The sequence below is a fragment of the Anolis sagrei genome, chromosome X (genome assembly GCF_037176765.1).
Source record: "Anolis sagrei isolate rAnoSag1 chromosome X, rAnoSag1.mat, whole genome shotgun sequence".
NCBI classification, from domain to species: domain Eukaryota; kingdom Metazoa; phylum Chordata; class Lepidosauria; order Squamata; family Dactyloidae; genus Anolis; species Anolis sagrei.
In genome coordinates, this window is record NC_090034.1 from 29,988,044 (window position 1) to 30,000,769 (window position 12,726).

The 12,726-nt window shown below is 40.7% G+C and overlaps 1 protein-coding gene across 1 annotated transcript in view; it reads left to right on the forward strand.

Annotated features, from left to right (window-relative positions):
• The window catches only part of SART3 (spliceosome associated factor 3, U4/U6 recycling protein), a 33,545-nt gene that overhangs the window by 15,291 nt on the left and 5,528 nt on the right, over nucleotides 1-12,726 (forward strand). The window contains exons 8-15 of the mRNA XM_060786102.2: nucleotides 1,474-1,612; nucleotides 2,519-2,626; nucleotides 4,768-4,845; nucleotides 5,489-5,547; nucleotides 5,634-5,743; nucleotides 7,771-7,883; nucleotides 9,927-10,003; nucleotides 11,467-11,608. Of these exons, the coding sequence (XP_060642085.2) occupies nucleotides 1,474-1,612; nucleotides 2,519-2,626; nucleotides 4,768-4,845; nucleotides 5,489-5,547; nucleotides 5,634-5,743; nucleotides 7,771-7,883; nucleotides 9,927-10,003; nucleotides 11,467-11,608 (826 nt within the window). The remainder of the gene's footprint in view (nucleotides 1-1,473; nucleotides 1,613-2,518; nucleotides 2,627-4,767; nucleotides 4,846-5,488; nucleotides 5,548-5,633; nucleotides 5,744-7,770; nucleotides 7,884-9,926; nucleotides 10,004-11,466; nucleotides 11,609-12,726) is intronic.

Below are 12,726 nucleotides of genomic sequence, written 5' to 3' on the forward strand. Positions count from 1 at the left end.
GGGGATTTACTTGTTTCAGCCATGGCATTCCTATGATTACATTAAACATAGCCATCTGGGATATTACAAATGTTATTTCCCCTTCCCAGTGGGCTATTTTGCACTTTATATCCTCCACTCCAAACTTCGCTAGGGCCCCTGATGCTACTGATCCATCTAACTGGGAGAAGGCTATGGGGGATTGTAGGGTTACTTTCTTGCACCCTAGTTCATCTGCTAGCTCAGGAGAGATTATATTTCTGGAGCACCCACAGTCTATAAATGCCCTACAGTTAGTCCATTTGTCATCCCCCTCCAGCTTTATGGGGAATACCGGCATTCCTTGGTCATGACTCACCAACCCCCCCGAGGCAGATATCTTCTTCCGTTCGCTTTCCAGCGGCAGGCTTTGCCTAGGCCTGGGGGGTTCCCCCTCCTTTCCGCTGCCAGCACTTGACCGCTCTGTGGCCTAAGCGTCCGCAGACAAAGCATCCGCTCTGTTTCTCCTTGGCGCCCCCCTTCGGCTGTCCTCCTCTCCTGGCTGGTCCTTTCTCTGGCTTCCTGCCTTCCTCCTTCTGGCAAGTGTGCTGTAGCGCCGATCTCCGATGTCGTCGGACTTGGGTTAGCGTCGTCTCTATGCTTCCTGCCAGCTGTATCCATCCCTGGAGCGTCTCCGGGTCGTCACGATGTAAGGCCCACGAAGTATTTCTTTCCTCAGGCCTCCCTTAAAAAGTTCCCTTTTCGTAATTTCGGACCATTCAGGGGCCTTTTCGGCCAGACATTGGAATTCCTCGGCATATTCTGATACTGATCTCTGGTCTTGAGATACGATTTTTAGTTTGTCTCTCGCCCTGACTCGCTCGAGTGGGTCTCGGAAGCGCGTTTCCAGGGCGGCTAGAAACCTCCTCACCGATCCCAGGCGCGGGTCATGTCTTGCGTGGAGTTGGATGTACCAACTCGCTGCTCCTCTCCTCAACACTGCACCCACAGCCCGTACCTGGGTGGCTTCCGACCTATTCTATTTTATTGTTATTCCCATATCCCCCTTATTATTTTTTTTGTGTCACCTTCACCTAATCTAACTCGTCTTATTAAATTTTCCCAAAATTTCATTGTTTCTATTGCAGATTTGTTCTCCTTTCCTTCAATGAATATATATTCAATAAATTTACTCCATATGTCCCAAAATCTTTCCCCCCTAATACCCTTTTTAATTTTAATGTCACAAGTCAGTTTGTCATTGATTGGTTTATTCCAAATTTCTCTATACCATTTTTCTAAATGAATTTCCCTTTTAATTTTCCAATTCTTTGCAACTATCAATCTTGCCATATTGGTTTATAGTAGTTTTCTAGACTCTGCTATCTTTGCTTGTTGCTGTGATGTTTGTTTGTCCAGTGTGCAGTGTTTAAGGGAGCTTGTGAATGGAAAACTATTAAGTCACGTACCAGCATTCCACCGACAAAACTTTGCTATGTGTGCTTCATCTTCCAGGACCGGCAGCTCAAAGTGAAAGACCTGGTGCTCTCAGCGCACGAGCGAGCCGTACGGAACTGCCCTTGGACCGTCAAGCTGTGGAACCAGTACCTGCTGGCCCTGGAAAGGCATCACACAGAGCATGCACGTGTTTCAGGTAAGATGCCCTCGAAGGGCCAAGGAAAGGTCAGATGCGAACCCCATGTCTCCTTGTCTTACTTTTGAGGCCTAGTTGAGTTCCCCCTTTAAGAAAGCAAACCCGTAAGCCTCCCAGGATGGTTTCCCACCAAGGCGCTGAAAGGCAAGGAGATAGAGATACCCAGACTTTATTTGCAAATAAGAGACCTGCGTGTAGTAGCATGAAGAAAGGAAGCGCCACACGAATGAAACCTCTCATGAGGTTCTTATAGGTTTTGCAAGTACATCTCACACCTCCAAACATCCTCCTTTCCCATGCCCCTTTTCCTTTTTATCCTGTCTCTATTCCCATTCATCCTGTACATATGGTACTTGATCAGTTGTTTAATCAAAATAGTTCAAGTAAGCAATTTCCCCACAATTTCCCGATTACAATCATTCAATATATCAAACACCATTTCGACTTCCTGGGTCATGTTTGAAGCTCTCATTTTGTTCAATCAATCAAAATCAAAATACCATTTCTGTTTTGATCTTTCTTACATTTAAGACTTTCTTCTAGGGTTTATAGCTTTGCCTGTGTGAGTTCTCTGGCAGACCTTCAATTGATTCCTTTTGCATAACTAAGGAGGGCTATGGGTTGTTTATTGCTTTCATTTGGTGGTGTTTGCTTTGTTCTGCTTATGTGAGCCTTTTTCCTGTATGTTTCTCAACGCAAACCCTTTTATTGATCTCTTCTAAACTCTTCTATTGATTTCTTCTATGTGAAAAAGACTTGAGACTATTTATTTAATCAAACCTATTCTTCATACTATTACTGTTTATTTATAAATTCCATCAGGTCCTTGTTCCCTTCATCACTCTCCGTGCAAGGCAGGGTGAAGGTGGCTGCTCCTGAAGCCCTCCTGTTCTTTGTCTTTCTTAGAAACCTTTGAGAAAGCACTCAATGCTGGCTTCATCCAGGCAACGGACTACGTGGAAATCTGGCAGGCCTACCTGGATTACCTGCGGCGGCGGGTGGATTTCACTGAAGGTGATGGAGTTCACGGCTTTGAATGTGTAGGACTCTTTTCCACTGGGGCTCACATTGTCCTTTTCCCCCCTTTTCTTTTTTGTATTACTATTTCACATATAAATTTTAGACAACATGAAGCAACATTGAAACTGCGCAGAAACAGTACGATCCAATCCAATGGCACCCATAGGGAAATTTAGAGTTTTGTTTGTCATTTTTAGGCCAATCAGCACAAAACTCGCCTTACTTGTCTACCACATTTATGACTGCAAGTCAGCCAAGTTTCAGAATGTTTCACCAATCCACTGATTTTTGTGAATTTTTTAAAGCTTTTGCCATAACATTAAAAAAAACCCACAAAAGGGGGAATAACAAGCAGACATGTTTGCACAACTAACAGAAGATGAAAGGTTAAAGTCAGATATATTGAAACACTAAACGCCACACCTATAACATGATGTTAAAGAAACCAAAGGGAAATGTTAATTCCCATTTGTATACTAACTCTGCCTTCTCTTTAAAAAAAAATCATAATTCTGTTTTTTTCTAATGTAATCCAATTCTACGTATTTTCCCATCTCAGAGGATCCCTGAGTTCCATTCTTTTTGGAATGTATACTTACAAATAATTAGAGTTTTTCATAACATCCATCCAGTACTACTGCATTTAAGTTACAACTGTTGTAGGATTATTTTCCCATGATTAGTTTTGCTTAATGTTCAGTTCTAAAATGATAAGCTAACACATAAATGAATCTCATCAATTCAATAGGTATGTTCCAGTTAGGTTTAGCAACATAATTCAGGCCAGCGTTTTTCAAATTGCCAGTTTGCTCCCCCTGTACTGTAGCTTCATTGCATGTTTGATTATCTTTATACATTCAGTGGTAATTATAATATAATATAATATAATGCTTTATTTATAGCTTGCCCTATCTCCCCAAGGGGACCCAGGGTGGCTTACAGCAAAGTAAAACACATTGGCCAACATTCAATGGCGAAGGTACAAATAACAAATCAGAAACATCTAAAATAAACAACACAAGACATTATACATTCACAGTATTAACCTATTAAATCTTTAAAACTCTTAAAATTTGACTAAAATTATCAGCGATAAGATGGTATACAGCAGGTTAGTGAAGGTAGATGTTCAGCAAAAAAAAGATGTAATTAGTCCTCCTCCTGCTCTCCATAAGCAAAAGTGCATAGATATGTTTTAAAGAGTTTTTAAAGGAGAGGAGAGAGGGGGCCATTTTTAATTCTTTAGGGAGGGAGTTCCAGACCTGGGGAGTGCTCACAGAGAAGGCCCTCTCTCTTGTTCCCACCGGCTGCACTTGGGATGGGGGTGGGACCGAGAGGAGGCCCTCCTCTGCTGACCACAGCGCTTGAGCTGGTTTGTACACAGAGATACAGTTATTCTAATAGTCTGGGCCCGAACTGTTCAGGGAAGTGTTTCTTAACCTTCCTAATGCCGCAACCCCTTAATCCAGTTCCTCTTGTTGCTGTGACCCCCAACCATAAAATTATTTTTGTTGCTACGTCATAACTGTAATTTTGCTACTGTTATGAATTGTAATGTAAGTATCTGATATGCAGGATGTATTTTCATTCACTGAACCAAATTTGGCACAAATACCCAATATGCCCAAATTTGAATACTGGTGGGGTGGGGGGTGGGGGGAGATTGATTGGTTTTATATTTTTATATAGTGGTTAGTGCTGTTTAATTTCTACCCCATTGAGGTCTCCAGATGTTATTGAATGACAGCACCCATCACTTTTTATTAATTGCCATTCAAACTGGGGATAATGGGAACTGCAACCCAACAGCCCTTGTGGCCCTGAGGTTGGGGAAAGATTGGAGGATGTTTTAAAGTCAAGACATCATATTATTCGACATTGTGACTAGTGCCAATGGGATTTGGGATATAGGACATCTGTCCTGTTGTGTCAGGAGAGTAAGGTTTGGATTTAGGATGGTGTCTTCAGCCTTGGCAAACCTGAATAGGCCTTTAGCCAGACCGCAGTCATACAATTTCATTCAATCCACTTATCGCACTGAGACATTGGACTGAAAGACAGCCCCATTGTATCTGGGGCTTGCTGCAAGAGCAAACCCCAATCGCCTGAAAAATGCCTCTTTTTCTTTTTTTCAGATTCGAGCAAAGAACTGGAAGAACTCCGCTCGGCCTTTGCCCAGGCGATCGAGTACCTAAAGCAAGAAGTGGAGGAGCGTAAGTGGCGAGTTGCATACCCAGACTTCCTTTTTCTTGTGGGTCCATGATGTTGAAGGGGACCTTCAAAGATCATCTGGTCCAACCGCATTCTCCTGTAAAGAAATCTATACCTTGAGATGACCATCCTACCTTGGTTTGAAGACCTCAAAAGAGGGAAATTCCTTTCTAAGGAAGTCTGTAATGTATCAGAGTTGGAAGGGGAATTCCAAAGGTCATCTAGTCCGACCGCATTCTCCTTTAAAATAATCTAGACCTCGAGATGACCATCCTACCTTGATTTGAAGACCTCCAAAGGAGACTCTTTCCAAGGAAGTCCAGAATGCAGTAGAGTTGGAAAGGGAACTCCAAAAGATCATCTAGTCCGACCCCATTCTGCCATACAGAAATATAGACCTAGAGGAGATCATTTAACCTCTGTTTGAAGGCCTCCAAAGAAGGAGATTCATTCTAAGGAAGTCTAATGCAGTAGAATGGGAAGGAAACACCAAAGGTCATCTAGTCTGACCCCATTCTGCCATAGAACTAAACCATTCCCAGCTCATCCCTGGACCTGTCTGACTGGAGTCTCTGGACATTTATTTGGAGCCATTCTTGGCCATAGAGATTCCTTCTGACTCCTTTTGTTTGCTCTTGCCCGCAGGCTTCAGCGAGAGTGGAGACCCTTCATGCAGCATCATGCAGACCTGGGCCAGGATCGAGGTAACAACATTCTCCTGCTCTGCTTGTGAGCACCCCATTTTGGGATCAGAACAGTCTTTTCTGAATCCCAGGCTTCTTCTCCTTAGGCCCGGCTGTGTCACAACATGCAGAAGGCGCGGGAGCTATGGGACAGCATCATGACCAAGGGCAATGCCAAGTACGCCAACATGTGGCTGGAGTACTACAACCTGGAGCGGTCAGTGATTTGATTCTTTTTGTTTTGACAAATACAGATTCTAAGAATTCACCCCATCTGGTCTCAAAATCAGATTAATGGATAGTATATCATTAACTTTTTATATATATTTAGTGGCTTTCAATGCGAAATGTTTTAATACTGTTTATATTTCATACTGTTTCAATGTTTGCATATTAGAATAATAAATTCTAATATTAATAATAGATTCATAGCCGCTCTTAGTCTCCTTTGGGAGAGCTAAAGCGAGGTATAAATAATAATAATAATAATAATAATAATACATTCTAATATTAATAATAAATACACAGCCGCTCTGAGTCCCCTTTGGGAGCGATAAAGCGGGGTATAACTAAACATAATAATAGTAATGAATTCTAATATTAATAATAGGTTCATAGCCACTGAGTTTCCTTTGAGAAAGATAAAGCAGGGTATAACTAAACATAATAGTAATAATAATAATAATAATAATAATAATAATAATAATAATAATAGATACATAACTGCTCTAAGTCTCCTTTGGGAAAGATAAGGCGGGGTATAAATTCTACTACTACTACTAATAAATTTGAATATTAATAATAGATACATAGCTGCTGTGAGTCTCCTTTTGGAGAGATAAAGCGGGATATAAATAATAATAAATAATAGATTCTAATAATAGATACACAGTCACTTGAGTCTCTTTTGGAAGAGATAAAGCAGGGTATAAATAATAAAATAATAATAATAATACATTATAGTATTAATAATATATACATAGCTACTCTGAATCTCCTTCGAGAGAGATAAAGTGGGGTATAAATAAATATAATAATAATAATAATAATAATAATAATAATAATAATAATTTAAACAAATACTTTCCCCCCATTTTTTTTTTGCTATATACATTTAAGTCCCAATTTCCTTGTTGCACCTCCCAGCAGTTTTGTTGATTGTTTCTATTATAATCACTGAATGTTACGGGAGTCAGGTAACATCTCCAGATCATTTCATAACCATTCTCTTGGTGACACATGGGCTTTAATTGTGGTTTTAATATATGTATGTACATTTTTAAATATGTTGTGAGACGACTTGGGTCCGCTCTGGAGAAAGGCGGCATAGAAATCTTATTTCTTAATATTAGAAATTATTATTATTATTTTATTTAGTTATTCCTCACTTTATTTCCCCTTGACATTATGTCTAGTCGTGTCTGACTCTGGGGGATGGTGCTCATCTCCATTTCTAAGTCGCAGAACCGGCATTTTCCGTAGACACCTCCTAGGTCATGTGGCCGGCGTGACTACCTGGAGTGCCATTACCTTCCCACTGAAGTGGTACCTGTTAATCTACTCACATTTGTATGTTTTCAAACTGCTAGGTTGGCAGAAGTTGGGGCTAACAGCGGGAGCTCACCGTTCTCCCCAGATTCAAACCACCAACCCTTTCGGTCAGCAATTTCAGCAGCTCAGTGGTTTAACCCGCTGTGCCACCAGGGGGGCCTATGTATTATGAATCTATTATCATTAATAATAAATTTTAATATTAATAATAGATGTATTATGTATCTATTATTAATATCATAATTTATTATTATTATGTTTAGTTATACCCCTTTTTCTCTCTCCTGAAGGAGACTCAGAGCAGCTAGGTATCTATTATTAATATTAGAAATAATAATAATAATAATATTTAGTTATACCTCTTTATATCTCTCCCGAAGGAAACTCAGAGTGGCTATGTATCTATTACGAATATTAGGATTTGTTGTTGTTGTTGTATTTATTCATATCCCACTTTCTCCCAGTGGAAACTCAAAGTGGCTTAATATAAAAACATCAGCATACAGTTTAAAAGACACCAAAATGAAAACATTAAAACATGATGAAGCATTCCTCCTCTGTCATATTGATTCGCAAGTCCCTTTCCCGTTACATTTTTTGCTCCAAATTGCATTGGATCTCTTTTGATCATGATTTTACATTTTTTACTTCTTCATCCTTTTTGTTACCTCATCTGGACTGTGTCTTTCATAGGGCGCATGGAGACACCCTCCACTGTCGAAAGGCTTTGCACCGGGCCGTGCAGTGCACCAGCGACTACCCAGAGCACGTCTGCGAGGTGTTACTCACACTGGAGAGGATTGAAGGTAATGGGCTTCCTTATAGGTTGCTGTATTACACATGATATTTTTTTTAAAAAATGTACCTCATTTTCCAAATGTTTGTAAGCTTCTTTTGCATTGGGAGGTTGCTGTGAGTTTTCTGGGTGGTATGGCCATGCTCCAGCAGCATTCTCTCCTGACGTTTCACCTGCATCTGTGGCTAATGGCATCTCCAGAGGTCTGTTGAAGGTGAGGCAAGTGGAGTGTATATATGGCATGATGTCCAAGGTGGGAGAAAGAAGCCTTGTCTGCTTAAGAAAAGTGTGAATGTTGCAGTTAGCCAGCTTGATTAGCACTGAGTAGCCACAAAGCTGCAAAGTCAATCAGTGAAGGTATCTGCATAGAGGTAACCTGGCTGTGGTTGTCTGGAGGCACCCTTTGCTTGAGAGGTTTTGGGAGGATCCCTCTCAACATTGCAGGGGCCTACCGTATGCCATGTAGCTTCAAAATCAATCAGTGAGGGTATCTGCGTAGAGGTAGCCTGGCTGTTGCTGCCTGGAGACACCCTCTGCTTGGGAGGATCCCTCTAACCACTGCAGGAGTCTACCGTATACTATAAAGTGGTGGGAGGGGCAATTGCAAACTGGGGACTGGATCAGTATTCAAAACTACCTCAACAGACGAGAGAGCTGATTGGCCAAAACTAACAAAATGCATTTCAACAAGGACAAATGTAAGATGTGACACTTAGGCAGGAAAAATGAAATGCAAAGATACAGGATGAGTGACGCCTGGCTCAACAATGGTCCATGTGAGAAAGATCTTGGGAGTCTTTGTGGACAGGAAGCAGAGTATAAGCCAAGAATACGGATTATGAGATTGGTTTGTGATTCGGCGATGAGACGGCGCGGATGAGTTAGTGTAATTATATGATTGTTGTATTATTGATAGTTATGTTGTTATGGTGATATTTCGTTGTGTTGATGCTTTATTGTAAACTGTGTTTTATATGTTGTACACTGCAGTGAGTCGCCCTAGGGCTGAGAACGGCGGTCAACAAATGAAGTAAATAAATAAATAAATAAATAAATAAGGGTGTGATGCAGCAGCTCAAAAAGCCAATGGGATTTTGGGCTGCATCCAAAGGAGTCTAGTGTCCAGATCGAGGGAAGTCTTGGAGCCTTTGTATTCTGCTTTGGTCAAACCTCTTTACCTGGAATACTGTGTCTAATTCTGGTCACCACAGTTCAAAAGAGAGATTGACTCTAAGCTGGAAGATGTCCAGAGGAAGAGGGCGACTAAAAGAATCAAATGTCTGGAGACCATGAGTAATCCCTCCGAAGAGCGTCTTAAAGAGCTGGGTCTGTTTAGCTTGCAGAAGAGATGGTTGAGAGGAGATGTGAGAACCATGTATACATATGTAAAAGGGAGTCATCATGAAGAGGGAGCAGGTTTGTTTTCAATGCATTCAATGGAGCCATGGGTTCAAATGACAGGAGAGGAGATTCTATTGAACATTAGGAGGAACTGCCTGACCATAAGAAGAGCTGTTCAACAGTGGAACTTTCTACCTTGGAGTCTGGTGGAAGCTCCTTCCTTGGAAACTTTTAAACAGAGGCTGGATGAGCATCTGTCTGGGGTGTTTTGATGGTGTTTTTCCTGCCTGGCAGAAGGAGTTGAAATCAATGGCCCATGGGGTCTTTTCCAACTCTATGATTCTATGATTGTATATTTGAAGTTGTATTGTAATGTTTTGAATTGTGAGCTGCTTTGTGTCTCCTTCCATGGAAACTTTTAAACAGAGGTTGGATGGACATCTGTGTGGGGTGCTTTAATGGTGCTTTTTCTGCCTGGCAGAAGGAGTTGGACTAAATGGCCCATGGGGTCTCTTCCAACTCTTATGATTCTATGATTGTATATATGTATATTTGAAGTTGTATTGTAATGTTTTCAATTGTGAGCCGCTTTGAGTCTCCGTATGGAGAGAGAAAGTGGGATATCAGTAAATAAATAAATAAATAAATAAAGGGGAGTGGCAAGGTTTGTTCTGCCTCTAGTATGCATTCAGCAGCTCCGGCTTTTTTGCAGGCACTTTGGAAGACTGGGACGCGGCAGTGCAGAAGACGGAGAGCCGCCTTGCTCGTGTCAACGAGCAGCGACTCAAGGTAACGGCTACAAGCAAGGAAGTCCCTCTTTTCCTTGGAAAGGCAGGCATTGGCCTTGCGGGCTTGGCTGCTTTATAGGGATCTGCACTTTGAATCGGGGGGAGGAGTCTGGAGAGCCGTGTGCTTACTGGCATGTGCTGCCCGTTGAATAGCAGTGAAGCCATAGGCCAGAAAAACCATTCCAGTGACATGTGACGTGATGGGGTTGAGTTGCTGTGAATTTTCTGGGCTGTCTGGCCATGTTCCAGAAGCATTCCCTCCTGACATTTTGCTCACATCTATGGCAGGCATCCTCAGAGGTTGTGAGGTCTGTTGGAAATGAGGCAAATGGGGTTATTATATTAATTATATTATATTATATTATATTATATTATATTATATTATATTATATTATATTATATTATATTCACCTGTGGAATAATGTCCACGGTGGGAGAAAGAACTCTTGTCTGTTTGAGGCAAGTGTGAATGTTGCCATTGGCCAGCTTGATGAGCTTGGAATGGCCTTGTAGCTTCAAAGCCTGGCTGCTTCCTTGTGGAATCCTTTGTTGGAAAGTGTTAGCTGGCCCTGATTGTTTCCTGTCTGGAATTCCCCTGTTTTTTTAATGTTGCTCTTTATTTACTGTCCTAATTTTTGAGTTTTTTTAAATACTGGGAGCCAGATTGTGTTCGTTTTCATGGTTTCTTCCTTTCTGTTGAAATTGTTCAGGTGCTTGTGGATTTCAATAGCTTAATAATAATAATAATAATAATAATAATAATAATAATAGTAATAATATACTTTGTTTATACTCCCTGCGGGGACTCAGAGCAAATTGCAGCATACACATATATAGGCAAACATTCCATGCCTTTTATATAGTGAACAGTGACATACAATACACAAACAAAGGTAAAGTTTCTCCTTTCCATCTCCAGCGTCTGGAGGTGATGCTCCACTGTGGTCATGCGGAGGTGCTCTTGTTCCATTTTCCATGCCAAGGAGCCTATTGTCTGTAGACCCTCCTGGTCATGTTTTACCAGCATGGCTGCATGGTTGCCTTTTATCTTCCCGCCAAGGCGGTACATATTGATCTACGCACATTACATGTTTTTGAATTGCTAGGTAGGCAGAAGCTAGGGCCGACCTGCGGTTTTGAACTTCCAACCTTCTGGTTAACACTCTTTTCCGCAGCTTCTCTGTGTAGTCTGACATGGTGGTTGTTAGAGTGTTCCAGCATTTCTGTGCTCTTCAATAATATGCTGTGTCCAGGCTGGTTCATCAGGTGTTCATAATATAGTCATAAGTTGTAGTTTATATAATGTATAATATATTATATTATAACATATATTACATTATAATGTGTTGTGTTGTATTGTATTATATAATATCCTTCTGAAGGCTGCCAAAATAAATCCAGGGGTTGGCAGAATCCCAAGGGCTTTGGACACCCCTGACACTGTTATGCTCTTTGACTTCCTAGGCGGCCGAAAAGGAGGCTGCCGGTACCGAGCAGCGGAAGCAAACGCGGGCGGAGAAGCGGGCGGCCAAGAAAGCTAAGAAGCCCAAGACGGGAGACAAGCGCAAGGCTGACACAGAAGGTGACTGGGACCAGCAGGAGGAAGGTAGGGACTCCCCTTGTAGCTTGCACTGCTGGCAGAGGCAGAACAGCAGCGCTCTCGCCTCTTTGGCCTGGGCTTTTTTTGGCCATCAGAAGCCAACGGGGCTTGAGGTGACATGTGGATGCAGGAATTTCAGAGCCTGAGAATGGGGTCCTGTCTTTTGGGTCCCTGACAAAGCTATCAGATAATGGTGGGATGGAGAGAAAGACCTTCTCCAAAGACTACAACTTGGGCAAGGTCATATGGGCAAATGTGAGTCTTCCAAGTAGCCATTTTGTGCTTTATCGGTCATTATCTAACCATTTGAATTGTGCTTGGAAACAGACTGGCAGCCAGTTGAACTGTTGCCAAAAGGGAGTTGCATGCTTCCTGTTGCAAATATGGCTGCAGCTGTGTTGTCAATGGCTTTCATGGCCAGAATTGCTGGGTTTATTTACCTGCTAATAATGATGATGATTATGATGATGATCTATTGCACACTAATAGTAATAATAATATTGTATTACCTGATAATAATTTTTACCCACTAATAGTAATACTAATAATTTATTACCTTCTAATTATTATTTTATTGTATCACACAGAAATAGTCATAATAATATTTTATTACCTAATATTAATTTACCCACGAATAGTAATAATACTTTATTATCTGCTAATTGTTATTATTACTTATGTCTTACACACTAATAATAATATTTTATTACCTAATAATAACTTATTACCCACTAATACTGATAAGAATTTATTACCTGCTAATTTTTATTATTATTTATGTATTACACACTGATAGTAATATTTTAATACCTAATAGTAATAATAATAATTTATTACCGGCTAATTATTATTATTATTTATGTATTACATATGAATAGTAATAATAATATTGTATTACCTAATAATAATTTATTACTCACTAATAGTAATAATAATTTATTACCTACTTATTATTAAAGTATTACACACAAGTAGTAATAATAATATTGTATTACCGAATCATAACATTTTTATGGGTTGCTGTGAGTTTTTCGGGCTGTGTGGCCATGTTCCAGTAGCATTCTCTCCTAATGTTTGGCCTGCATCTGTGGCTGGCATTCTCAGCGATATCTTGGAGGTGAGGC